At 31.4% G+C, this 27,698-nt stretch overlaps 4 protein-coding genes and 1 long non-coding RNA gene across 8 annotated transcripts in view; 2 read left to right on the top strand and 3 right to left on the bottom strand.

Annotated features, from left to right (window-relative positions):
* Positions 1 to 2,412, bottom strand: part of Nckx30C — a 135,649-nt gene extending 133,237 nt beyond the window's left edge. For all 3 annotated transcript variants that reach the window (XM_076411719.1, XM_076411718.1, XM_076411720.1), the window contains exon 1: positions 1,531 to 2,412. In XM_076411719.1, coding sequence (XP_076267834.1) covers positions 1,531 to 2,292 — 762 coding nt within the window. In that variant the 5' untranslated portion in view covers positions 2,293 to 2,412. The remainder of the gene's footprint in view (positions 1 to 1,530) is intronic.
* A 7,291-nt stretch (positions 2,413 to 9,703) lies between these two features.
* stmA (Protein EFR3 homolog stmA) lies at positions 9,704 to 16,771 on the top strand. Of its 2 annotated transcripts, XM_076411717.1 has the most exons (15): positions 9,704 to 9,811; positions 9,950 to 10,154; positions 10,211 to 10,361; positions 10,421 to 10,669; positions 10,725 to 10,873; positions 10,927 to 11,005; positions 11,059 to 11,194; positions 11,256 to 11,515; positions 11,568 to 11,740; positions 11,797 to 12,021; positions 12,077 to 12,323; positions 12,377 to 12,461; positions 15,600 to 15,718; positions 15,776 to 15,934; positions 15,989 to 16,771. In XM_076411717.1, the coding sequence occupies exons 1-15, from the start codon at positions 9,802 to 9,804 to the stop codon at positions 16,124 to 16,126; spliced, it is 2,385 nt and encodes a 794-aa protein (XP_076267832.1). In that variant the 5' UTR covers positions 9,704 to 9,801; the 3' UTR covers positions 16,127 to 16,771. The 2 variants fall into 2 exon arrangements, with proteins under 2 accessions (XP_076267832.1, XP_076267831.1); XM_076411716.1 differs by lacking the exon at positions 9,704 to 9,811 and having other exon boundaries at positions 9,828 to 10,154.
* A 4,397-nt stretch (positions 16,772 to 21,168) lies between these two features.
* On the bottom strand, positions 21,169 to 22,359 carry Fkbp12 (peptidyl-prolyl cis-trans isomerase Fkbp12). Its single transcript, XM_076411736.1, has 4 exons — positions 22,219 to 22,359; positions 22,121 to 22,158; positions 21,665 to 21,825; positions 21,169 to 21,477 (listed from the first exon to the last, which is right to left on the bottom strand). The coding sequence occupies exons 2-4, from the start codon at positions 22,155 to 22,157 to the stop codon at positions 21,349 to 21,351; spliced, it is 327 nt and encodes a 108-aa protein (XP_076267851.1). The 5' UTR covers position 22,158; positions 22,219 to 22,359; the 3' UTR covers positions 21,169 to 21,348.
* A 199-nt stretch (positions 22,360 to 22,558) lies between these two features.
* Positions 22,559 to 23,640, top strand: LOC143200932 (omega-amidase NIT2). Its single transcript, XM_076411730.1, has one exon. The coding sequence runs from the start codon at positions 22,628 to 22,630 to the stop codon at positions 23,465 to 23,467; it is 840 nt and encodes a 279-aa protein (XP_076267845.1). The 5' UTR covers positions 22,559 to 22,627; the 3' UTR covers positions 23,468 to 23,640.
* Positions 23,641 to 24,530: 890 nt separating this feature from the next.
* On the bottom strand, positions 24,531 to 24,908 carry LOC143200939 (uncharacterized). Its single transcript, XR_013006851.1, has 2 exons — positions 24,771 to 24,908; positions 24,531 to 24,682 (listed from the first exon to the last, which is right to left on the bottom strand). It is a non-coding gene; the product is annotated as an uncharacterized LOC143200939 (long non-coding RNA).
* Between the last annotated feature and the right edge of the window lie 2,790 nt (positions 24,909 to 27,698).

Genomic DNA, 27,698 nt, shown 5'->3' with positions numbered 1-27,698 from the left:
ATTGGCCATTGGTCAAACATAGCTTGGTTTAAAAATTACTTAATACCCTCTAAAGAATATTAATTTAAATTAAACAAATTTTTTATCTAGTTATTGTTTATTTTCGAATTATTATATCTTGATTTATTATGAAAATACAAAGTCAAACTTTGAATATCTAATACTAACAAGTCCTCATTAGATATCCCCATATCTATCAATCAAACTTTCACAATTTCCAGGTCCCCTTTATGTCTTCTTCTTCTCGCGATAATTTCTACGAAAGATAAAGAAGAGGTGGGACTGATATTTTTTAATATATGCGAAGGAACAGCAAGAAGAGGAGAACGCGCTTGAATGACATTTTTGAAATAAATTAGACCCTTTTGCGGATGGCAAAAAATAACTTAATTTATTTCACATAATCTGTGGCCTCTCTGTCTGTTTGCGATCGTTTGCCGTGTCCAGATAACCTTTTTATTATTCTCTTTAATAAAACGTATGATATGAAGTTAATGATGATACGCGTACCAATATAATGTGAGTGTTAGTAAACAGGTCACTGGTTCAGTTACAAGTTCATAGTTAAATTGATATATTACATCGCATATATTTTTGAATAATATGATGGTTTACACAATTTTTTTTATACATATTTGTAATTGTATATTGTAATTTAATGCGAATTTGTTAAAGTAATAGAATTTTAAGGTTTAACTGTCACTTGATTATTTACTTTGACAATCAGGTTTTTGATTGATAATTGATGTTTCAAAAGCATCAAAGCCACTTAGCAATATATAATGAACATCAGTATTTGATTAGTCAAATTCCTGATTTTTTTCTTTTTGGTTTATCGACGACATAAACAAACAAAATTGCCAAATTTGGAGTAAAAACAAACTTTAAGCAGTTCACTCAACTTAGTAATTGTTTGTACGACAATAAACATACATAAATATAAGGAAGGTTGATGAAATACAATTTTTCAGTCGTAGTGGGTATAGTCTAGTAACACCTATGAACATCATAGAAAAATGTATGTCTCCTAAAAAGCTATTTTACTTTGAAACTAAATTTAGTAGATAGAGTTTTATTTCACTTTAAAGTTCTATGGCTCGATACCTTTTATTTCATAATTTATCGATATATGATACAATTTTATGTAATATTTTATATTTTACTGTATACAAATTTTATCAATTTTAGGGCGGCTTATAATCGATGAAATCTACCTACCTTTTTTCAGATTTAAAATAAATCCCAGGGTAAGTTGTAAATAACGATTCAGTGAATAATATACACGCATTTTTTTTAGATTCCATTGAGATAATTTTAAATTCAAAAAGTAGAATATCTTGCATTTGTCACCTATGTAGGTGAGTACAGATGTATTATGTAATTGTTTAAAGCTATTCTTTATATATGCATAAAATCGATATAAATTATATATTGGCAGTGAAACAGGAGAGAGAAACAATGAAAGCATGAATGATACAAACGATCTATTTACATGGGGGATCGTTTGCCTCTGGTGAACCGTGAACTTACCGTAGGCATGAGTTGATCCGTGGATCTTACCCTGGTGACTTTGTTCTTGTAGACCACCTTCTTGACGAGCCTCTCCATCGGCTGGTTCCATTTCATGAAGCTAACATAGGCGATGTAGAAACTGAAGAGTACCAAAGCCTCGTACCATTGAATGCGATTATCTCTAAAGAAAATGATGAGCGCTATCAAGCTGACCGAATAAAAGGAGCAGTCCCTGAACAGTGGCCACCAAGTGAGTGTGAGAACAGTTTTGGAAAAGATTGCGCACATTCCAATGACGAAGAGGATGTTGAATACGGCAGATCCGACAATAGTGCCGATGCCGACGTCATCGAACGAGACGAAAACACCGATGACACTGGTGAAAAGCTCTGGAGCGGAACCGCCGGCTGCCATGAAGGTCGCACCCGCCACATCGTCCTGGATCTCCAGTTTCTCGATGATGACGTCCAGCGACGGTACGAAGAACTCGTCGCAGACGATGGCCAGGGCGACAAACATGTAGATGACGCCGATGATGTGAAGGACGATGGCTCCGGACTTGAGCTGTTCGTCAGTGAATAGATCCGTGGGGAAGAGGGGATCTTCTTTTTTCTCGGTGGCGTTGAGAGACGCCAGAGATGGTACCGGCGACGACACGAAATAGGGGATGGTCTCGAACGTGACGTTATCGTCCAAGAAGCCGCCGTCATCGTCGTCGTCCTGTGCGGCCGCCAGCAGCGCCAGCAGCACGCAGCAGAGCACGGGCACGCGGAAGGTCATAGCACGAGCAGCTGGTCGGTCATGGCCGCAGCGAAGCCGGGCGCGGACTGCCTCCAATAGCTCGCTCGATACGAACGCGCAGGCTGCGCCAGTGCAGAGGGCGCGCGCGCTTCTACGCGCTTCCGGCGCCACGAAAAGCCTCGGGACGCCGCTGCTGCAGGCCGGGCCCAAAGGCCAACGATCGGGGGGCAGTTCCGAAGACGGATTCTCGAACAACGGACGCAGCGGCCATCACCAATGACCCTTGATCACTGTGATTTGCTCTCACACATTCAGTAACAAACTACACCACTGCTTTCATCATCTTACCAATCGCTAGATCACGATAAGGTCTCGAACAAATTCAACATTAATGTTTACTAGTGACCACCCTGGAGCCGAAATTCGACTACAATTTATTAAATTAATCATATTTCTCTCAAAACAAAATAAAGTGAATTCTAAAACGTGTTTTCACAGTATTTTCAATATAAGATCAGAAATGTATTTGATATAAAATATTAATTAAAATAGCAAATATCTGTATATTAAAATAACTATCATGAAATTAAATCTAATTTCCATGTAGATTGAATAATTAACAAAGTATTAATAAGTTTAAACTACTACACCACTGAACATTATAACAAAGTATCATAGGTAAGATTATTTTCAGAACTGAAACAACTTCAGAGCATCAAATATAAGTATACATCTCCTTTCTTCACTTTTATGTTATAAACATACATATGGAATAATAAATGAAGTAATACATGTTGGTATGTGAAAATAGACAATATGTAAATAAAACTATTTTGACATTGATCTTTGATTTGTAGCATGTATATTAAAACAATAACGAACACCAATTAGGTAATTTATTTTTCACAATTTAGAACCACAATATGTACAATCCTTAAATTGTGAACTATTGATTTTTTAAAACTTATGTCTGTAGAGTAAATAATCAAAATAATTGATGAATGTTCAAATGATAAATTGTCATATAGCCACATTAATAATTGCTGAACAATTTAAAATTTATCATTGCTCTAAATTGTTTACAAATTTGCTGTTAATAATTCATAATTTCTTTTATTTATCTATGCAAATTATGCAGTGAGTTTCATTTTAACCGCTTCATATGTTCATTACTTCATTTATGTATTCATATAGCCTTTATCTTTTATACGTATCTTTTAGCTAAAATATATATTGCAAAAACAATAAATACACCAGGATGATTAAAACAATAATTTCTTTATCTAAATTTTTAAACAAAATTGCAGGGTTTTTTGCTTATTTATTTAAATTTTCAATCTTGCCCTAGCACATAGCTCATCTTTAGTTTGTCTTCTATGATTTCCATTTATCTATTGCTTTCTACTTTATCTTATGTCCCCCGTGGTAACTCACCGTCAAATGATGAATTAAAGTTCTATGAAACTACTTTATAACTGTTAATATTCTATAGAACATTCATTTTAACTCTTGATGCACAAATGAACGTACCTGCTATATTCGGTTAATACTTTGTTAATAAATTAATTTACTAATGAAATATGGAATTAATCAGAAGTTAATACCACTAAAATCTACAGAAAGATAATAATCATAACACTTTATTGTCGGCGAGCTAAACTCTTAGCCCGCACGGCTATCTGCAGACTATTTATAAATATTGTGACACCGATCTGACGGCTATTCTTGGTTGCTTGATTTGGGCGTTCTTCATTTTATTGAAACATATCTATTTGTACCGCATATTACACAAAAATATTAGGCCTAAAAATTCTTCCTCCGCATAAGCTTTAACCGTGCCAAATTTCAAGCCTCATAAACTGTTTTTCAATAGATAGCATAGAAAGTGCTGTTAAACGATCTTCGGCCATTGAATTTCTGAGAAATGTTTTGATGCGCTTTAGTATTAACATTATTATTATTAACTGGCCAAAAGTCGCGTAAAATTCCGATACAGATAACCGATATTACATACGGGCCATACGGCGCTGGACTAAATGCAGCGCGAAATCTCCATTTAAATATCGGCCTTGTTTTACACCGTTTGGTTGGACACGGTAGCAGCGAAGTCCCGCGCGAGTGTTACATGGAGCTCGCAGAGCACGATTGTGTAGCCCAAATAAATAATAGCGATAGCATGAGTCGGTAGCCTACCGACAGTAGGTTATTCTACTAGTTCACGTTACTTATGGCTCGCATTTCCATTGTAGTTTTTTCTCATTTATTACAATAACATTTCGCGAATGCTAAGTCTGATTTGCTTGTTGGTAAGTGTTATATGTCATTGTTGAGTGCAAAAATCGAGAATTATTTTCCGCTTTCATTTCTCACGTCTTTTCCGTATTTTACGATTATCGCATTATATGTACTATCTGTCCTTCGTACTTTACTAATGAAATCTCCTAGAATGCATAATTTCCCTTACCTTCATCACTTATCTCTAGTCTATCCAATAAAACAATAAACTCACGTCATCTAAATTCACCATATCAAAGGGTCGCAATGTTGCCACATCAACTTTGGCTTTTAATTAATTTTTGCTTTGACATATAATAGAATTCTAATCTAAATAATATAATGATACAAAATAATGTTATCAAATGTAATTTATTTTAACATTATAGTACATTAATGGACTAAAACTAAAATTAATTATAGAGCCATGATAGTTTGTGGGAACGCCACACCACCAATATTTATGTAGTGTTATCTAATGTATTTCACATTCATTACAGAACATATTAATTTTTTTACAATTGATTCTTGTTTGTTCCGTTGCAATGTTTCCTTGTCAAGTCATTTTGGCATCACTTTCTTGATAAAATTAGATTTAGTCACTGCATTATCCCTAATACATTTACCATATTTGCAAAACAGTTAGTCTCCATCCTCTTCTCATGCATACTTTTTATTTATTTATTTATTACGTTGTTACTAATCGTTGATGACTACCCTAGAAATTATATAAACAAAAACTTAAATCTAGGTATATATCTAGAAGGACCCATCGGCCCATATTAGTCACTATACAAGTTTACCATAAGGTCTTCCACAGATGCAACGTTAATGAGTATATGGGTGAGTTTTGAGTATTAAGGAGTGAAAATAATGTTGTAAATAAAATACAATTTATGATGACTTACTAAATCGTATGTCCGATCTGCATATTAAATTAAATTGAATTGTGAAGAGATACAGGTGGACAAAAATCCAAACATGGATGGACTGTTTGGATGTTTGGAAAGGATGGTCTACGATAACACCCTTCAGTTTGAATTAACTCCATCAGACACACAGAAGAGATTAAGAAATGGTAGAATTGTGAACTGGTGTCAGATTGGAAATTAAATTGACTTGAATAGTGATAAAGAATGTGACAGTGAACGAATGAATCTTTCAGGATGTGGGATTATGATTCAATGCTAACAATACCAAAACAGGGGGGTTGATGATGATGAGAGTGGAAACAGCTAAAGGTCAGTATATAATTAATATAGGATAACTGTAAAAATTATTGATCGTATTGTAGAGTATGAAAGATATATATGTATATAGTTATGCGTGTAATTCTTCAGAATATATATGAGGATTTGGTTAATATGTACGAGAAGATAATGAAAACTAACTGTCTTGCAGATAGGCATTAGGGAGAATGTAGTTATTAAATCTAATTTCATCAAGAAAAATGTACACTGGTAGTAACAGAAGAAAATAAGGAGAAATCCAGTAATATCAGAATACTTTGAGAAGAAAACATAGAAACGAAGGAAATAAGAACTAAACATAAAAAGGTAAATATGATCTCTAATGGAAATATTATACATTACTTAGATGTAGAATTATTAATTAGTTGGATTAAGCCTCTAGGGAAGGTGACTTACAAAGGAGTTCAATATAAATATAACAACTTTAACCTATACTCTATCGTGGCTGTTTAATTAACTGTAGTTTAAGTCCTTCGATAATATATGAATTCGATGTACTATAATGTTAAAATAAATTATATTTTTGTTTCATTATTTTATATTAATTAGAATGTTGTTATATACCAAAGCCAAAACAAACTAAATGTCAAAGTTAAATGTGGCAATATTGCGAAGTTTTGACGTCAAAAATTGAGATGACGTAAATTCACTGCTATTTTGGATAGACTAATAGTAATTTATTTGTTGACGAGGTCCATATTTTTCAAACGCTTGACGCTTGATATTTTAAAATATAGCTGAACTAATTTGATAAATTGTCGTGTGTTTATTTCTAAATTTGAATTGGTGAGCCCGAAAGAGTTGCTTTTATTCAATAATTGGTTTAAGACTTTTTAAGAACAAATTCTCGGACAGATTCGACAGAAAAGATAGCACCACTTTTAGCTTTCGAACAAGAGAGAAACTTTTTTTTCTTATTCCATGATGACCAGCTAGAACCAAATGGTCTTTGTGCTCCGTAGAGGCAGACTTGATGGACTAGCACTTTGTACAGAGTCGCTTTCTGGGGTTTGGGATTTTATTTTTCTGCAAAGGAGTGGAAAGAGTAGGCTGTATAAGCCATTGCCTTTGCAAATAGCGTGCTGTATCTGAGGTGACCATTGGAATCTACGGTCGAACTGGAGACCGAGATATGAAACTTTGTGGAGCCAGCGGATCGGAATTTTATCAAATTGAAGGGGATAGGTGCGAAACCCCTTCTTGCGGTGGAACAGAATAGCTTGAGTTTTGCTCGTGTTAATCTGCAGCCTCTAGAATTTGTACCACCCAATCATCTGGTTCAGTTGGACTTGAGGTCTGTTGCGGATGGCGTCGGGACTGTAAGCGGTGGTAAAGAAAGCAGTATCATCTGCATAAACTGATGTGTGGGAATATTTGTAGAGTGAGAAATCAGTCATGTAAAGGTTAGATTAAATAGGGCTAGGGCTAGTGGAACACCTTGGAGGACTCCTGCGGATATGTGTTTACGAGAGGAGACTGCGACACTGATCCTCACTTGAAAGGATCTACCTTCCTTCCAAGTATGAATCTATTAGGGAGATTAGGTCATTCTGTAGATAAAGCTGTTTCGCTTGAATATTAGACCGTGGTGTCAGACTAGATCGAAAGCTTTGGAGAGATCTAAAAAGATGGCTCCAGTTTTTCGACTTTTCCTTAATGCCATGATTGTTGCTGCGACGCGGAAAGCTTGATGAGGGCTTGAATGTTTAACACGGAAACCGAATTGTTCGGTTGACGGGTTGACTAGGAATTGGCTCTTGTATCGACAGGAATCATATATTTAACATGTTATTGGTCGATGTGATGTTTCATTCTTATGCGATTTACCAGGTTTAGGATTTAGGCATAATAATTTCCACAATATTCATCTACATTGGCACATTTTACAGTCGCAGTGTAGCCTTAAATAGTGCAAGCTTTATTATACCTTATATTGGTAGCTCTTTAAGTATTATCCACTCATTAGATCATACACTGGCGCCTTTTTGATACTGAAATTTTTCTGAATCGTGTCTGAACCTGAACTATAAAGTAAAGTATCTAGATATTTACTTACTAATGAAACCGTATTAGTTTTTTATATATCGCCTTTAATAACCCTAAAGACAGCCCATAAAGACAGCATCTTTTTTCGCATTGGCAAGATTTTATATTTGAGAAGAAATCGCCTATTGATTTTGGATCATCTACGGTAAGTCTTTGGCACATTTTTATTTACAATCTTCGTAGAAAAATGAGGCGACATTACAACATTTTTCAAAAAGACATTGAATTGACTTAATCAAAACCACCGAACAATCATTCATATCAGGGACTTTTGGAATTAACCGCAAAATATTATATGTATATATATATATATATATATATTTGCAGAATAATTACTGCTTGTCCGGCCGTTATGTTTCATACTATTCAAGGGCATGTATGCCACGCCTTTGTTATTCCCCAGACATATACACCTTGTTTTCCTGATGAGGGTGCAATGAGTCTAAAAGCGTTTCACAACTTTGGCATTCTCCTAAGACTAATATTTCCAAGAAGGGATTTATTTATGATCAACATTAAGCAGAGACATATTTCAGAATAATACATTTTTACATTAAATATACAAAAAATGTGTCAACAAAAGATGGCGCCATCAGTTAAGTAATGTTAAGTTACCTAACTTAAAACATTCGTAAGACTGGACATCTGTCAACAACATAACCTTGAAATATTCGGTTCACGTATTTTTTAATTTTTATTATTCGAATTTTAGTAGAATGAGAGGAACTTTTGCAAGATACTTTTATTTTACTCTTTAATTCGAAATTTGAGAGAATTCCTAACCTCAATATAAATGTATACTCGATAAATCCAAGTAATATAAAAAGCCATTCTTATTTACCCCAATAAAAATATAATACAAAGCAATATATTTACTAAACTATAGATATTCAAGACTTGAACATCTCGAATAAAAATCCGACAAAAACGAATAACGCAATTTTTTGTTATATTTTGTATTCCATGGAAAATTTATTTCATAAAAAACTATTTTAAAGTTGGGAAACCTCTATATCAGACGATTGGGTGATATTTTAGGACGCTATATATATATAGTTTCCCATTTCGATACAAGCATTTTCCAAAGTTATATCGTCATAAAATAAACGCTACAACTTTTATGGTACAATAACCTTCAAATTATATGGTATGTATTATGATAATACATTTAATACGTAGCTAAGCAAATATAACAAATCGATGAGACTTTGTAAAAAAAGAAAACGGAAATGTGTTTAACTAGTCACCTAAACCATCATATTTAATTTATCTTAATATATATTAATATTGTTAATATATACGTTTTCCTATTACTAATTAATGACTATATTTTATATTAAATAAATTACTCTATACTGTTATATTATTACCTAATTTATAAACTTTATTTATTGTCAGAAAAAGTTCAGAAATTTTGGACTTTTTAATTTTTATGAATTAATTTTTTTATGTTATCATGCTTTGATATTATACTACTTACTCTATATTATATGAGTAAAATTGTAAAAATCCATTATATCTTACAGAAAATATACTTAAAAATCAATATATCACAATTATAAGTAGGATAAACTAAATTTTAATTAATGAGGAATTATATATGTGAGGTTAAAATTATCAGCTACAAATACAAATAGGTATTTTAAATTAATTAAAAAGTAAATTAAATTGCTTTAGAAAATATTCAGTTAAAATGGCTATAATGGATAAAATTCAATAAAATTTTGTATTAATACAACCGATATATCAGATATATAACAAATTTACGATTTAATTTAGATAATTTAATCTTAAAAACTAATCAACTAGAATAACTAATATTCAAAATGATTTAGCTTTTGTGACTATATGCAACCAGAAATTACCTTTACTGACAAAACGTCATAGTCAGCTGTCACTTTGGAATAAGCACATCTAGTATTAAACTTATATTGTAAATTCTATGATATTTGCAAATTTTTATTGAACGTATTACATAATGTGCAATGGTAATTATAAGGCACTCGAAAACAATGATGTTTATCTCAAAAATTTTCAATAACATTAATATCATACATTACATTATTTCTATTAAGATAACATAATTGTTATGAGTTGCTTAAACTTTGTACTTAAATGTATTTCAGGTTGTTGCGGATGTTTTAGTGCCTTTAGGCCTCGATATAAACGCTTAGTTGACAATATATTTCCAGTTTACCCTCAAGATGGGCTTGTTAAAAGTAATATGGAAAAGCTTACATTTTATTCCCTTAGTTCCCCTGAGAAACTTGATAGAATTGGAGAATATCTTTATCAAAGGGCTGCCAGAGATATATATAGGAAAAGAAATGGGTAAATATCTTTACAAATATGGTATGATAATTTCTAAATTGCTCTTGTATTTTTAGATTTGTTGTTATTGCTATGGAGGCCATGGATTCATTATTATTAGCTTGCCATGCCCCAACATTAAATTTATTTGTGGAAAGTTTTCTAAAAATGGTTCAGAAATTGTTAGAATCAACTGATCCAGAACTTCAAATACTTGCAACACAATCGGTATTATACTTCAGGTTTATATGAAGTAGGTGAGAAGATCTTGAAGATATCTGTTTTAGTTTGTAAAATTTGCAAATATTGAAGAAGATACCCCATCTTATCATAGACGTTATGATTTTTTTGTTAGTAAGTTTTCAGCTATGTGTCATAGTGGAGACAGTAAAGAAATAAGAGACAAAATTAGAGTGGCTGGTATTAAAGGCTTACAGGCAGTAGTTAGGAAAACTGTTTCTGATGATCTGGTTGAAAATATTTGGGAACCAGTTCATATGGATAAAATTGTTCCAAGTCTTTTGTTTAATATGCAGGTAAAGTCTTGATTTAACATTGTTATCCTATATATTATATTTAATTTTTTTGCAGGATTCAAGTTTTCATAAAGATCATCATAATGGTGAATCAGTTCCTGAAGATTCTGTTGATCCTCCAATGTTGTCAGAAACATGTATGCGAGAACTAGTTGGTAGGGCATCTTTTGGTCATATAAAGGTAGTGCTGAAGCCTGTGCTAAGGTATAATTTTTGCGATAATATTTGTATATATATTTATTTTTTCTTTGTTTTAGACATTTTGATAATCATAAACTATGGGTTCCTAATGAATTTGCTATACATACATTTAGAATTATTATGTTTTCTATACAGGTATTATATTATTCTTTTATCAAGTTAGTTAAATAAAAATGATTTTGTTTCAGGCACAATATTCATACACAGTGGTTGAAACTCTAATGGCCCACTTAGATGAAAATGCAAAATCAAGCCCAACCATTAGAACTAGCATTGCAGAAGTTTTATCTAAAATTATTGCAATTGCTGCTGGAGAAAGTGTTGGTAATTAAATAGGAGTTTTTCAAGGAAAGAATATTTTTAATGCATTTATGTGTAATTTAAGGGCCCTCTGTTCTTGAGATAATTAATTCACTTTTGAATCACCTAAGAGATTCAGTCAAAAATGGTACTAGCCAATCTGAAGAGAGACAATACCAAGAGGCTCTAATAAATGCACTTGGTGAATTCACCAACCATCTTCCTGATTATCAAAAGATAGAAATAATGATGTTTATTATGAGCAAAATACCATTCCCACTTGTTGATAATCAAACCCCTGCCGATAATATGTTACAGAGCATCTTATTGAAAAGTTTACTTAAGGTGAGCATTAAAAATAATAGCAAAATATTATTGATACAGAGATGAATTGTAGGTTGGTACAAAATATCAAACCATCCACTTAAACACTACATTCCCAGTTTCATTTTTGGAACCTCTTTTACGCATGTCACTGGCGCCAGATCCAGAAATGCGTTTATTAGTACAAAAAATATTACACACTCTTATAGATAGGCACAACAATCTTGAGAAGTTGCATAAACCAGGGTAAGGGTAAGGATAATGATTCTCAGTTTTAATATAATTGGCTTTGCATTCTTTAGACTGTCTGTGCTTGAATTGGATCTGAATATTGAGAAGTCCTCCAGGCCTGATTTAATTTTTATTAATAAACATGGCCCAATCATTTATGATGCTCTTTATACAAGTTTACAAATGGACACAAATACGCCTGAAAATATTGAAGCTGTCTACACAACCTTGGCTTTGTTGTGTGTAGAATTGGCCAGTACAGAGACTGTTATTGATTTGTTACAATTATTATTAGGGTAAGAACAGCAGAATTAAAACTTACATGATTATATTTACAGGATTATGTTCTAGGATTCAAAGCTTGGCACTTAATTCTACTGCTCTCTCGAATACTCAGAAATTTAATTTACACACAATGGTTATTTGTTTACTAGTTTTAATACCAGATGTTGTTAGCATTCAACCTTTAGCTGATTATGCAAGTAAACTGGTAGAATGCAGGAAAGAAGAGGCTCCCCATCTATTACCAGACATGTTGTCCCATTACCCATCAGGTTGTGAACCTGCTAGTAAGGTACCACATCTTCTAGTAGATCAGGTTAGTGTTTTTTAAATAATTTATATTACCTCTTGTAAATTGCTCTATTTTAGATGGCTATTTGTGATTATTTAAAATCTTCTGGTATAGATCCATCTAGATTGACACAAACATCACCATATGGTGCTGGTGGTCCAGGTAACTAATGCACCTCACATTACTTAATTTCATTTTGTATATCGACAAAAGGGAGTGAATGGGCGTGTATCGTACGCAGCATTTCCTCTAGGGGATCAAAATATGTATGCGTCCAAAAAGTAATTTTAATTTTATTTCTGAATACATATCTTTAGTTCTAGTTAATCATTGAAGTCGCACTATAATGCGTTTTAAAAAACTATCCATAGATCATTGTAAATATGAAGGCAGCCTCATTTATTTACTCAATCAGCAATTATTGGATAATGTGATGATTTCGTGACCCATTTTTGCCATATTTTGCTTTTTTACTTTCGAAAATGGAAAAATACAGTATGCTGTTTATGGCAATTAGTTTTTAAATGAATGGCAATGTCAAAACTGGTCTGCTCGTTTTGGTTCCGGAAATTTCCGAACGCTAAAAATAGACTTCGCCCTAGCCGACCAAGTAAAGATAAATCTTGAAGAGGTAGATCGATATATTTCATGTCGACGCGATAATGTTACAGAACTAATCATTGACTAGAAAACAGTTTTAAACCATTTACAAAAGACTGCATACCAAATTAAACTTGAACTATCAAGTTTCTACATGAATTAAAAGCGAAAAATTAAAAAATCATAAATCTCTGCTGAAACAAAACGAAATAAAACCATTTTTGAAACGATTGATTATGGAAAATGAAAAGTGAATCACAATGCTAATAATGTGTGAAAACAATCGCGATCAAAGCCCGGAGACAATGCATTGCAAACGCTTCAAAGAGGAGGGCTATGTTAAATGTTTGATCGGATTGGAAAGAAATTGTTCTTCATGGACTGCTTGAACCTGGACAAACAATTTATTCGACTCTCAACTTTCAACAACTAATGCGATTGAAGCAGGCGAAATGAAATTTAAAAAAATGACAGAACTGGTAGAGAAAGAGAAATTAATCACACACTCGGCGAAAATTTGAGGGACTGTCCCTTCCGACTACCTTTTGTTCCAGTCTCTGCAAAACTCTTAATTGTGTAATGCTAGTTTCAAAAGAGGCTCGTGAAAATTGATTGACTCACTTGGTTCAGTTTTCCGCCCAAAAATCTCAGAATTTCTACAATTATCTAAGTATAGTTTTATCTGAAATGCGGCAGATCGATCAAAACGACACATATTCATCGATTTTATGTGAATAAATTCGCTTTGAAAAATATCTAATTTATTTTCTCCAATTCGGTATATGGGAAACCTGATAGTAAAAACAGAATGTGTTGTGTGTTAGAATGAACCTTAGCCTCCTTGAGCGCGAGAACATATTCACATTATTGAAGTATAAACATATGATTTAAGATGTATGCTATCAAATTCAGAATATCATATTTCGTTCAAATTATAATCATTTTTAAATCTATTTAATTATATACTTGACAAAGTCAGATTGCACATCTATCCGTTATGTTGCTATTTGTGAATATGGTTTCTGTTCTACCAACCATATGTGCAGGCATCTTTACCTGTACATTTTTATTTATATTTAATGATATGATATTAATAAAAATAATGATTATGATAATGGGTTCTAACATAATTAGAAATTACAACGAATTGCAAAAGAAAGTGGTCTTAATTTAGCAGTCAATGGGAAATATTAAGCACGAAAGTGCATTTTTATATAACGCAAATTATAGTTAAAAGATTCAATTGATACCCGATGGTCTATAGGCTTAAACCACTCCGAAAACGTATTTAATGCGTCACTGAAAATATCTCCCAAAGTACATACTCTCGAATGTTTAAAATTCTAGATTTATTTGCGTAGGAATAAGTTGGCAATATTTCTAATAAAACCAGTATTTTTGAGCAAAATGATGTCCCATAATGAATACTTAAAAATGTTTAAATTTGTTGAATAAATTGGTTATTAACAGGTCAATTAAAAAGTCCTCAGCCTACTTAAAACACATTTTTTGGCAAAGTTAGTTTTTTTTGTTCAACATAATTCCCTTCAAGGGTGATTGTAGTACGATTTGACCTTTGCTTCAAAATAGGCCTCAGTTTCGGCGATCACCTCTTCATTCGACGAACATTTCTTCCCAGCGAGCATTCTTTTGAAATCTGAGAACAGAAAATAGCCGCTGGGGGCCAGATCTGGGGAATACAGTGGACGAGGAAGCAATTCGAAGCCCAATTCATGAATGTTTGCCATCATTTTCACTGACTTATAACACGGTGTATTGTCTTGGTGAAACAGTACTTTTTCTTCAAATGCGGCCTTTTTCGTCGATTTCGGCCTTCAAACGGTCCAATAACGCCATGTAATAGTCGCTGTGATGGTTCTTCCCTTTTCAAGGTAGTTAATGCAAATTATTCCATGCGCATACCAAAATACGCCATAACTTTGCCAACCAGCTGTTGCGTTTTCCCACGCTTTGGAGCGGGTTCATCGTATACAGTTCACTCGGATGACTGTCGATTGGACTTCGGAGTGAAATGATGGAGCCATGTTTCATCGGTTGTCACATATAAAGGCAAAAACTCGGGTTTATTACGCTTGATCATCAGTTGAGTGTCTGCTATTTCATTCAATTTCAATTTACGGTCAGTCAAAATAATTTTGTGGATTTTGTAAATGTTTTCATTGGTAACAACCTCTTTTGGACGTCCACTACATTTACCGTCTTCGGTGCTCATTTCACCACGTCTAAACTTAACAACCAATCCTTGATGGTTGATTTTCTTGGGGCAGTGTCCGGAAACTTTTTTTTTCCTTTGTATTTTTTCCCTTCAAAAAGCAATATTTTATCAACACGCGAAATTCCTTTTTTTTACAACAACAAAAATTGCTTCACTCAAAATGCTATAATTCACAAACTAATGATCCGACAGCTGTGAAATTGAAAAAAATTGAAATTGAAAAAAAAAGATGCGAGTATACATCTTTTGAGGGCTAGGGCAACTAAAAAATATATGGCTTTAATTCTAATGGCTTCAGCTGACCTGTTAAGCATGAACACTTTGCTGTAGAAATAAATTGCTCATGATAGGGACGGCATAATCGCTACAGCACGCAAGCGCACATACAACTACCAACGGGCCTGTCCCCTAATTTTCCCTGGTAAAACTTGTGAAATAATTAAGAATCAATGTACATCTTACAGGTATGATAGTAGGTAGTCAAAGACATAGCTGGATGGAACCAAATCCTAGGGGAAGCGTTATCGAAATATCATCAGTTCATGATGTAGACAGTGCCGCGAGTTCACCAGGAGTTACAAGAGTATGTAATAAGGTATTTAACTTTAAGATCCACCTAATGAATTCTGATACTATTTAGAAAATGCCTGAAGAAGAACTCACATTTGAAAGTATGAAGAAAGTATTAACTGAACCTCCGGAAATTCGAAAGGAAGCTGAAGCCGAGAGGAGAAAGCAAATAAGTCATACATTCCGCACGGCCACATTCTCAGAGCTAGTTAGAAGAACTCAGCCAAAGGTAAGAGCATGCCGGGTCCTATATAGTTCTTACAGTGTTTCTTTCGAATTGCAGCATGATATATTGCAGACAAAATTGAATGAAATCTTTAAATCGTTGAGCGTCAACGAGAACACAAGCCCGTCGGAGGAACCGAAAAAGAACACAGTTCCCACTTATGAACAAAATTTCCCAGAGCTGTTCTACTATTAATTAGGTGTTGGCTAAAGTTTATGTAGATTTAGGCATCAATTAATATCTGGCTAGTGTTTCTCCCCATAGTAAGGTGAATAGATTAAGTAACTCGACTATAATTACGTGAATTAACCGCCATTTTCGCCCAGACTAAAGATACACAATTTATGTATTATTATCAGGATTGAGAGCTTGAGTTTTTCTTTTATCACAATTTATTAAACACCACAATTTATTTGTATTTCAAAATTATTTTTATTTGTTCTGAATCTAAAAGCATTTACTTTCAAGTAGTTTTAGATTTAATTATTGTTGTAAATGGACATCACATATAAATGTGATCAGAAAAAAAATTAGGGAATTTTTAAAATTGATATTTTTGAAAATGTTATGAATTTAAAAATTATATTACAATAATATATATATATTGTTACTCCTATGAGTAAATTAAAGTTTAAAAAAGATAAAATGTTTGTCTATATAAGAATTCTACTATATACATTTTCTTGAGACTTATGCAAAGCAATTTCTTGTGATATTTCTTAATTGTAATATTTTCTTTATGGATTAATTGGTTTATTTTATTTATTGTTTCGAAATAATTTAAAGTTAATATATTTATTTATATGTACTTCAAAATAATAAACACTAACTTTTAAACAATTTGCATTAGTATTCTTCCCATCCAAATTAAAAAAGTTTACTAAATTTTACCTCTATTTAGCGGTCCTATTGATTGAAAATGACTGTTTAGTGTTTGACTACTTAATACTATCGACAGATTCAGTCGACTGTCCATAGAATAACGAATAATTTTATATTTATGATTCTTAGCAAAATATATTAGACACTTCAAACTGCTTATTAAAGTAAGATGCTAAAAGTAATAGCAGAATAAATTCACTAAAAACCCAAATTATTCAGGACCCAATAATGAGCTCAAAAATTAATAGAATTGAGATTACTTCTTATTTTTATATTTATTACAATAACTATACAAAAATAATGAAAGTAATTCTGTTTCAGCCTCATAGAAACTATTAGATAAATCATTTTCGCTTATCGCTAGTAACTAATAATTACAATGTTAAAGGTAATACAATCATTGATGGAATGTCATGTAGCTGATTTAAGTCATAAAGTTAAGAATTCATAATTGAACAGGAAGTTTGTGTTTAAAAGTATTTGTTTTTAACAATCTATATATGTTTTCTTTGACTTTATCAATATACATATTTTGATATTATATATTAATAGTTTATTTTTATTCGAATTACCTATATTGAATTTTTGAAAAATGCTTAACATCCACAGAATATAGTTTAACTGTAAATCAACATATATTTTTAGTTACTTTGAAAGTTATTGTAATATTGTTAATGTGTTATACAAATTAGATGTTGAATGATATGCAAAGTTACGTTGTTATATTTTATATTTTCAAAATCTGTATAAAATTTTAAATATATAATATATATAAAATACAAATTTTACATAACGAATTTTAAAAATAATTCACGATAATATCAAAAATTCATCATCAAAAATAATTTGTTATGTATTTATTTTTTAATTTAGCAAATGAAATTATTTGCACGCCTCTGATTAAAAATTAAAAATTTGCTTAAAATAAGGTAGTTTTTTAAGACGGCACTATAAAAAATGCATATTTATTGCTTGTAAAGGAAAACCAGTGTGCCATGAATTTTTTTCAACCCTGTAATTTGCACACTATGTTGCCAAAATTTCATTATGTTAATTAATTTGTTTTAAACAATGTATATTTATATTAAATAAAATTGAATATGTTTACACTGCCAGTTATTTGTTGAATATTGGTGCAATTGAATATATCTGAAATGTTAACGCAAAATGTATTTAATTATGTTGAATTTAATCATGCACATCTTTCTGGTATTGCTGACAACGGCGCCTTCGATGTTGAATTAAGATCGTACTTTTTCTCTGTTTCTTCATAGTTGTACGAGCGGTGCCTTTCGTTGTGCAACTATTTTAATTATTAGTTTTTTGCTTAAAAATGAAAAGTAATTTTAACCGAATTTCTTCTTTTTTAAATTAAAAACAGTTTTCGCGCCGGTCCATTCCTGACAATTAGCGTTATGTGGCTAGTATTTCAATGGAAATCAGTTTCTATTGCCAAATTGGCTTCAGACAGTTCGTTGTTTTGGTCTAGATTAGCCTTGAAGCTTCTTAATCGGAAGCAGCATATCCCAGCATCTTCTTTAAACAAGTGATGTGAATTTTTATCTCATATTTCTAATATATCAATTTTTAATGTTGTTTTATTTTTGTTCTAAGACATTTCGCGTACGCATCGTGTGTTTTTATAATGTCACTGAAGTGTGGTCCAACCCTTGAGAGAATAAGGGTCCCATTGAGCCCAATATCGTGTTATTAATTATTTTTGTAGGGATCGTTGAAATTCCCAAAAAAATCTCGAGCACTCAAAGTGCACTGACTGAAGTGCGTCCGACTTAAGCAAGCAGGGCGAAAGAATATGGGAGATACGTTAAATTCCAGTTTCTTTCGGATCCAAATTTTTTTATATGTATATTTTTGTATACAGTTTTAATATAGAACTTTGATTTGTTACAGATGGACGTACAAATAAAGTCTCGTAGCGATTGCAGGCTGGTACTATAATTTACAACTTTACTTTAATATACAACTTTCGATGAATAGACAACGATGAATCATTTTCTGCTATATGTCGAACGAAAATTGTCCCATTGCTGACATTTTAATTCGCCTTCCATGGAATATTTGTTTCTTGGAATCGTGTTCAAGGGAGTCTGCATATGGTACTGACTTGGGAGGAACTTTTTGGGGACCACAGCTGGATTACAGCTAACTTCCAGACACCTTAAGGTACTTTTCTCGTTTTTACATTATAAGCAATTATCTTCAAAATGTAATGATTTCACCTCTTGAATTTGAAATTATTCGATCATATTGGATAGTATTCACGTATGATGTTAATTTATATGATAGTGCTTTAATGATATCTTATAATATGATTTTCCTTGTTTTAGGTAAGTGGGCGGTATATTAATTTGATGTGAATACGATTCCTACATATAATTTTGTTATTAATGTGATTAAATGAAGTTAGTGTGACCATAGAAGAATAGAAACACAGGCAAGATAAATGCAATAATTGCTATATTGTATTTATAATATATATAATGCATGTTGTTAGGATCATTTTTAGGAATAGGTATGAACAAGGACAAGAGCAAAACTTCAGCAAAAGTTTTATAGTAGTAGCCATTTTCGTTCTAATTTGGAACGTTTAAAAGGTAAATATTCAAGGTAGTCTTATACTAATTGTTATTTCTTTTTTTTTTAGACATAATATGGCATTTGCAGCAGCAGCGTTTTCATAAAACGAGTCATAAAATGTATGTCCATGTTGTAATATTAAAACATTCTTTCAATCCAGAGTTTTAACAGTTAATGAATATATTCTTTTTTTTTAATACCGAAGTTCCTTTTATTTTTGGAATGGATTGATTTTGGAACTATATGTAAGTATATAGTAAATATATTTTTTATTTTTGGGAGATGTCTTCGACAGTAGTTAATGGGTGATATTTTTTCTAAATTGCAACGAAGATATATTGTGCTAATTTGTTCTAAAATATTTAGGATTTAAATGATCTATATATATATATTAATTTTAATATTTGTTTTTGTGTTGATAACTGTATTTATATTAACAGACGCTTTCTACCAAAGAGTAAAAAATAGTATCCTTTACTATATTTTATATCGAAGGGTCCTAAATATAAAATATCTCGGAGGTAATTACTAAGGTTTAATTTGATATTAATGTGTATCAATGAAAATAAATAAACAAATTATCATAATGCAGTTATGAGTTGCATTTCATTCGAATGTATTCAAAAGTATATTACAGGTAACTCTATTGTAGGTCGTTTCATTAATATATTTTATTATAGATGCCTATTATATAACAGCCATGCGTTCATATTGCTGTAATCCATAGAAAAAACTGTAATCTTTCGTTATAGGTTTCTGTAATATATTTCAGTTAGTTTCTAAGCTTTTCTTAAAAGGGCGCGACGTACAACAAAAAAAAAAGGTTGAATTATACAGGATATGAAATATTTTTATTTATATGTGGAGTGATAAAACATTTTAAAAAGTCTTTTTAGTTTAGTAGATAGTGTGATGGATATTTATCTACACATTGAAACTTATTGATGTTGGGAACTAAAACGACTATCGACTGGTTTCAGTCGCGAATACAATCATCCTATTCACTTTTTTCTATGCTATTCACCACCAGATGATTGGTGGGTACAGACGTAAGGATTCTGCTCGAGCTGATCGGGCACATTCACAAAAAACACGTGCGTGCGCATAGAATTCGGCTACGTTTTGTCTTTTTTTTTTCATCAATGCGTCAAATCCGCTCGAACGGAATATTGAAATCTACTTACCATGAATGGTTCGACTAATAAGGTGTCGAATTTATGCTAATATGTAAATTTACATATTATATATAGATATATATGTTTTATTTATAAAATGATCGAAAAAATAATATATATTAACGTAACATCAATTAGGAACTACTGGAAATTTTCTAATATTTATTAATATAACAAGATAAATAGAACAAAATTTTGATTGATGACTATTTATCTTACACTGGCAACTATGATGGTGTGTACAGATCTAAATATTCGGCGCATTACTGAAAAACAGGTAAAACGTAGCTAAATTCGCCGCTGTGCACATGTTTTAGCACCCACCGTTAGAACTTGTTAAAACTACTTTTATTGAACAGGAAGGAATTCATACAACTCCGTCTGTTATAATGAATGCAAACAATATTCTGTTGAAGCATGCATTTGACTGAAAAAGTAATTTTTATTTGTATTCAACTAGTTTTTTTACTATCAACTAGTCCGACCGTTTTCGGTTGATAGTTCCCAACGCTATCTCAAATGAAATTATGAGTAATCAGTAACATACTTGTTCTATAATGATAAAAAATCATTACAAAAATGTACTTTCCACACAACTTTATTGCATATCCAAAATTAAAATATCGGCACAGGCAAGACCCTACCAGTGTTTCAATTAATACTAAAAAAAAGGGCTTAAAAAGAAATAAAAAAAAGTTATCTATCATCTGAACTAACAATAATTTGTATTGGAAACTTATATAATTAATTTGTAATGACTGTTTACTTTATTTCAAGTAATTCTACATCAAAAATCAAGGTGGCATTAGGAGGGATGATGCCTGGATGGCCTCTTTTGCCATAAGCATAATCTGGTGAGCAAATGAGTTTTGCTCTTTGACCAACACTCATCTGAAACAATAGTACATTTATATTGAAATATATAAAAAGCAACTTACAATATAAATATAATCACAAGTCAGAGTACATGTAATATCATCCCAACTGAACTAATTCAATACAGTTAAGAGCGCAAGGATTTGCATCATCATAATGCTTCTCTAAATACTTTTATAAGCAATAATAAATTAATAATTACCTGCGCTACACCTTCATCCCAACCCCGAATGACTTCTCCCTTGCCGATCCTGAACTTAAACGGCGTTCCACGGTCTCTGGAAGAATCAAATTTGTTGCCATTCTGTAAGGTACCTGTGTAGTGAACAACTACTGTTTGTCCAGTTTTAGGAAAGGTGGATCCTAGAAAATACAGTTAATCAAAAGTTAATAAATTCTATATTATAAACAACTGAATTAAACAAAAACAAAAAACTGGCTATTGTTTACGCTTCAGAATTTTTCAAGGTCATGTAAAAGCGTCCTCCTAACTATTGATTTTATGAGAATAAAAATAGTAAAGGTGTGTATTTGCAATAACCCAACATGCTATTCTTTACACTATTTTAAAAATAAACTTTTATGATCACAATGTTAAAACAGTATTATTAAAAATAATTTAACCTATGTACATACTACTACCGGTTAGGTTACTTACCATCTCCAGGTGTGATAGTTTGTACCTGTACACTCATTCTATTAAATAAACAAAAATAAATTAGTTTATTAACAATACATTATAAAACGAGCAATTACCTGTAAAAGTATGTACAAAAATAAATGCAAAGATCAAAAAACCAACGCCTTAAGCAAATGTGGCTGTCACCCCTGCCGTAAAAGTAAAATTAAATGTCATGTCATTAGTGTCATGCGTATAACAATGGTTTTTGATCCTATTTCCTGTAAGAAGAAGCTGTCTAATGAATTGATGGCGGTAATTTTAAAAGATAATGTAAACTTGGACTTTAAGACATAGCAAATGTTGAATTTATAATTATAATTCTAAGAATATAAAGATTAATATTTTGTTTCGTTATAGCACATACGCCATGTAATAATCTAATAATAAATAAATCTAGAACAATATAACCTCAATTGTTATTTGTTTTAAGTTTTAAGATAAATATATATTGTGAAATATAAGTTTAAGATAAGACTTCATCAAATGCAGTCAGTCTGTAAAATGTTTCGGGCAGCTCTTATTCAATCCAAAGTTGGACCAAACAGAAATGAGAATCTTCAAAATGTTGAGAAGTTAATAGCCCAAGCAAAAAACTTGGGTGCCAAGCTGATTTCATTACCAGAGTGTTTTAATTCGCCCTACGGTACGAAATTCTTCAATCAGTATGCGGAATCGATACCAAATGGACCGACAAGCGAAATGTTATCGAGAACAGCAAAGGAATATGGTGTTTATCTAGTTGGTGGTACATATCCAGAAATAGAAAACAGTAAGTTTTTTAACACTTGCACAGTGTGGAATCCAGATGGTAAAATGATAGCTAAGTATCGCAAAATGCATTTGTTCGATATTGATATTCCTAATGGAATCACATTTAAAGAATCAGATGTGTTAGCACCTGGTAATGAACTAGCAACATTTGACTTAGATGGAACTAAAATTGGATTAGGAATATGTTATGATCTCAGATTTGAAGAGTTGGCTAAGCTGTACAGATTACAAGGTGTCCAAGTGATGGTATACCCTGGAGCCTTCAACATGACTACTGGACCTATTCATTTTGAGCTTTTACAACGTTCTAGAGCTTTGGATAATCAAGTGTATGTATTGGGAGTTAGTCCAGCTAGAGGACAACAGGGTTACATTGCTTGGGGACATTCCCAAATAACAGATCCATGGGGAAAAGTGGTAGCACAAGCCAAGGAAGGTGAAGAAATAATCCATGCTGATATTAATTTGAAAGAATGTGAAAATGTTAGACAGCAAATACCTATATATGCTCAAAGAAGAACAGATATCTATGATACAGTATTTAAAAAGTAAATTTATATACATGTTATTTTTATTATTATAGAAGATATATTTTAACAAATGTATTCTCATATATATATAAGCGGCGAATCTAATATATGTGATAAATATTAACCACAAAATAAGCTTATTTTTCTATTTTATTGTTGAATATTTGAAAATAAATAATACCAAAGAATAATCAATGATAAAATGGAATTTTTGTTTCCTGTATTGTTATAGTGTTTTCATGTAAAAATTTGTACTTGGCCAAGTGACTCATTACATCTCGGTGATCTTCTTCATCTCTTTCCAATGATGTTAAAACAGTTACCAGAAGATGTACGCTACCCACAATGGCACATGTCAATAAAATTGATTCAAATGCAGTTAGTCCCATAACTTCAGCATGGGTTTAATGTTAAAAACTGTAGACTAAAATAATTCATAAACATATATATTCAATTTACTTATATACTTACTGTTTTAATTTTAATGAAACTGAAAATTTTTGTTAATCGCTCCACATTTTTATTGATATTTTATTAGTAATATGTCATCATGATGAGTTATGTCAACAGCTTTTAGTAGAATTTTTTTATAACTAATATCAACTATTACTTATTTGTTAATTAACTTATAAAAATTGGAGTAATTTTTAGACTTATTTATATGCAACTCAATGATAAAAAAATGTTAAGTTAACATTGAAAACATTGTAATTGTAACTGTTTTGCGTAAGAACTGAATGTAATCAGTTAATTTAATTTCATAATCAGTAAACGTAGAAATTAGTGGACATTTTTTGGCCGTTAAAATAACTGGATTTTTTATGATTATTATGAGAATCTGAACCAATTGTGGTTTAAATACATTATTTGCTTCTATTCTTAAATGCAAATTGTCCTCGGTAATAAAAACACTTATTGCCAACAAATATGATAAAATAATTTTCTAAATCTTTATAAATACTCAGTTTCTTAAAAAGCATTCTTTTTATTTTTGATTTCTTAATTTGACAGTACAATAACCCAGTAATTATAAATAATATAATTTTTATTGAATATGTTTTTGATAGAACCAAAATAAGAAAATATAACTTTTGCAACTATATAATTTTTCTGTTAAACATACACTGTTTAATAAAAATTTTTTGATAGGGAGCACAGTAACTTCGCTAATTATTCAAAGCAATCTAATAAATCAACGCTGCAGCCTATTGTCATTAGAAATGCGCCGGCCATACATCTAAAAAATAATAATACCATTGATATATATAAAAAGACTGTGCCGTAAGTCTTCCATATGTCACTTTAATTAGAGTATAAATTCGAACCTTCCGGCTATGTTTAACCGGTTTAGCTGATCCTTGACAGAAGACTACTTGCCGTCACCGATATGTGATTCAAAACATCCGTTATGAGTATTTAGAAACATTCTACGAATTTATGAAATATATCATGGTAATGGAAATGTTTATCGAACAAAAATTCTAGTTGCCGCTCCATTCTATATATATATACTAATTTGAAAATATTTTAATTCGTTGTCTTGGGATAGATGGCGCCGCTATTAATAAATTTAATATTTTATTAAGACAAATTTTAATTAAACGGTTAGTTTATAAGCAATAAATCTAAGAAGTAAGGATATAAATTAAAATGTTTCATATTAAAAAGTTCAAAATACATTTAAATTAAGGAATTAAATTATATTAACTCTTTGTACTTTATATTAAAACTTTTCAATTAGGAATATTTTAAATAAAAATTTATAGCAATAAATATTAAACAATAAACTTACAGCGTTTTTAATTATAGCGTTAGTTAAATATAAGTACAATAAAACGACAGTCGTTTAGTTATACAATCTCTATTTGGCGTACAAACATATGCAATCAAGATACGGAATATACAATTAGTATATACAGTGTATTCCGTATCTTGTATATTATGTATATTATGTTTTACTGCTTGATTAAGGTTTTGCGTTAACGCAAATGTTCCTTTTAATTATCGATCTACAAAACGAATTTTAAAAATAAATTTTGAGAAAAATTAATAATGAACTTAGTGTGAAACGGCATAAAATGACAGACAAGAATTTATGCAAATACTAAACATAAATAGCTGTAATTACATTTATTTTTAAAAAGTACAATAATAAATGTACATTATCAAGGCTATTCTCGTCAAGAATATTGTACCCATAAAACTGTTAAAACTAAGAACATTGAATTTCTCTCCAAACAGTACGTTTTTACTCGCTATATTAGTTTTGAAATAAAAATTAAGAATATATATAGTATACATTAGTATATGTTCTCTATTTATTTTATATACTGCAACATTTATAATTACATTTAATATTATTGTTTTATTAATTTTCATTCACATTTTAGAATATCCTTTTTAAACTAACTGGGGTTTCTCTAAATTAGACCTAGTGGATCATACATAAAAAACATGGAATAAAATATATATGTCGAAGACTACATCGCTCTCCACGGAATTCTTGGAATATATGCGCTCTTATCGAAGTATTCTATGAACATTTTGCAAAAATTAGGCAGCTTATATTTTCGAAGAAGAACTAGTAGCCGGCTTGGTTGGCGCAGTGATAAAGGCGACAGGATGGTCCTCATACTATTGCGATAGTCGCGGGTTCGAATCCTGCTGCGGCATGGCCGTAAATGTATGTTTGTGAATGTCCTTAGGCAAGAGTGCAAAATCCGACGAGGAAAATGATCCCAGTCACGCCAGTAATCAGGCTGGGTAAGACCGGATGTCGTCTGGGAGGGTTTCTAAGTTGGTCACTCGCCAGTCGGTAGGCTTAATGCCGAGGACCGTGGTTCGGAGCCCACGTTAAACTGTAAGTCCAGTCCAAAAAAGAACCACTATTTTTACTGAATCGTGAATCTTAAAATTAATAATATTGAAAAGTAATGTAACTAATTTCTAATATAATCAGGAACTTCTGATCATCTGAATATGTTTTATATATTATGGATATTCTGTTATAGACAACTACTATTAATAGGCAAATTTTGTTTGATTTTATGTCAACGTCTTCTTGAGAAAGTTTTTAGACGCTTTTATTTTTTTTATTTATATATTTGATAGAAATTTGATCAATGTATATTCTAAAGATATACCATAATGCGTTTAAAGGCCACTGTATATATATTATTGTTTTGTTAATTTTTATTACCATTTTAGAGTATACTGTATAAAATAACTGGGGGTTTCTATGGATTACCTAGAAACCCACATCGTCTTCCATGATATTCTTTTAAATATATTCTCTCTTATCGAAATATTCTATGATTATTTTGCATAACTTAGTCAGCTCACATTTTCTAAAAAGAACTAGTAAATTCTAAACTTAATTTTTCCTTCTTTAAATTCTATTCTAAAAATTATAATGTTTCCTTACTACTTTTACCGGATTCCAGATTTTGAGGTTATGAAGATAATCAATATTATTTTTAACCAATTTTGAGCTTCCATTGGTTTCAGGTTTGGGTATAGATACCTAATTTAAAAAGTGTTATCGAAAGTAACTTAATCAGTAGTTTTTTATATATTTTTCTTATTATTGTTGCTTATAAATACAAATTGTTAATTAATATTATTCTGAATGTTAAGAAGTTCTGAATATATATAACATTTTTGTTTAAATATACTTTTAAAATTATCTGTTTTGGTGCCTTTACGACTGTTCTATTATAAATGGAATAAATATTAGATGCAAGTAACTGTAAAGCCTGCTTGGCTGCCGTAGTGGTAAAGGCGATAGGACGGTCCACCTACTGTTGCGATAGTCGCGGGTTCGAATCCTGTTGGGGCATGGTCGTAAATTTATATTTGCGATTGTTTAATATTTGTGATTATCCTAGGCAGGAGTATAAAATACGACGAGGAAAATGATCCCAGTCACGCCAGTAACCAGGCTGGGTAAGACCGGAAGTTGGTCACTCGCCAGTCGGCAGGTTTAATGCCGAGGATCAGGTTGGATTCAGGATTTTGAAGTTGTAAAAAGAATCAATATTATTTTTAATCAATTTTGAACTTCCATTTGGTTTCAGTTTTGGATATAGAAAAAGTGTTACTGAAATTAATTATTTTTTAAATTAATCAGTAGTTTTATATTTTTTTTCTTATTATTATTGCTTATAAAGTCAAATTGTTAATTAATATCGATCTGAATTTTAAGAAATTCTTAATCTATATAAGAATTTTATTCAAGTATATTTTAAAATAAT

This window comes from Rhynchophorus ferrugineus, unplaced genomic scaffold (assembly GCF_030347505.1).
Source record: "Rhynchophorus ferrugineus isolate W39M unplaced genomic scaffold, kcgeb_rfMv2 rfM8, whole genome shotgun sequence".
Classification (NCBI taxonomy): domain Eukaryota; kingdom Metazoa; phylum Arthropoda; class Insecta; order Coleoptera; family Curculionidae; genus Rhynchophorus; species Rhynchophorus ferrugineus.
The sequence above is the reverse complement of the archived record's forward strand: the minus strand, read 5'-3'. Positions and strand labels throughout refer to the sequence as shown.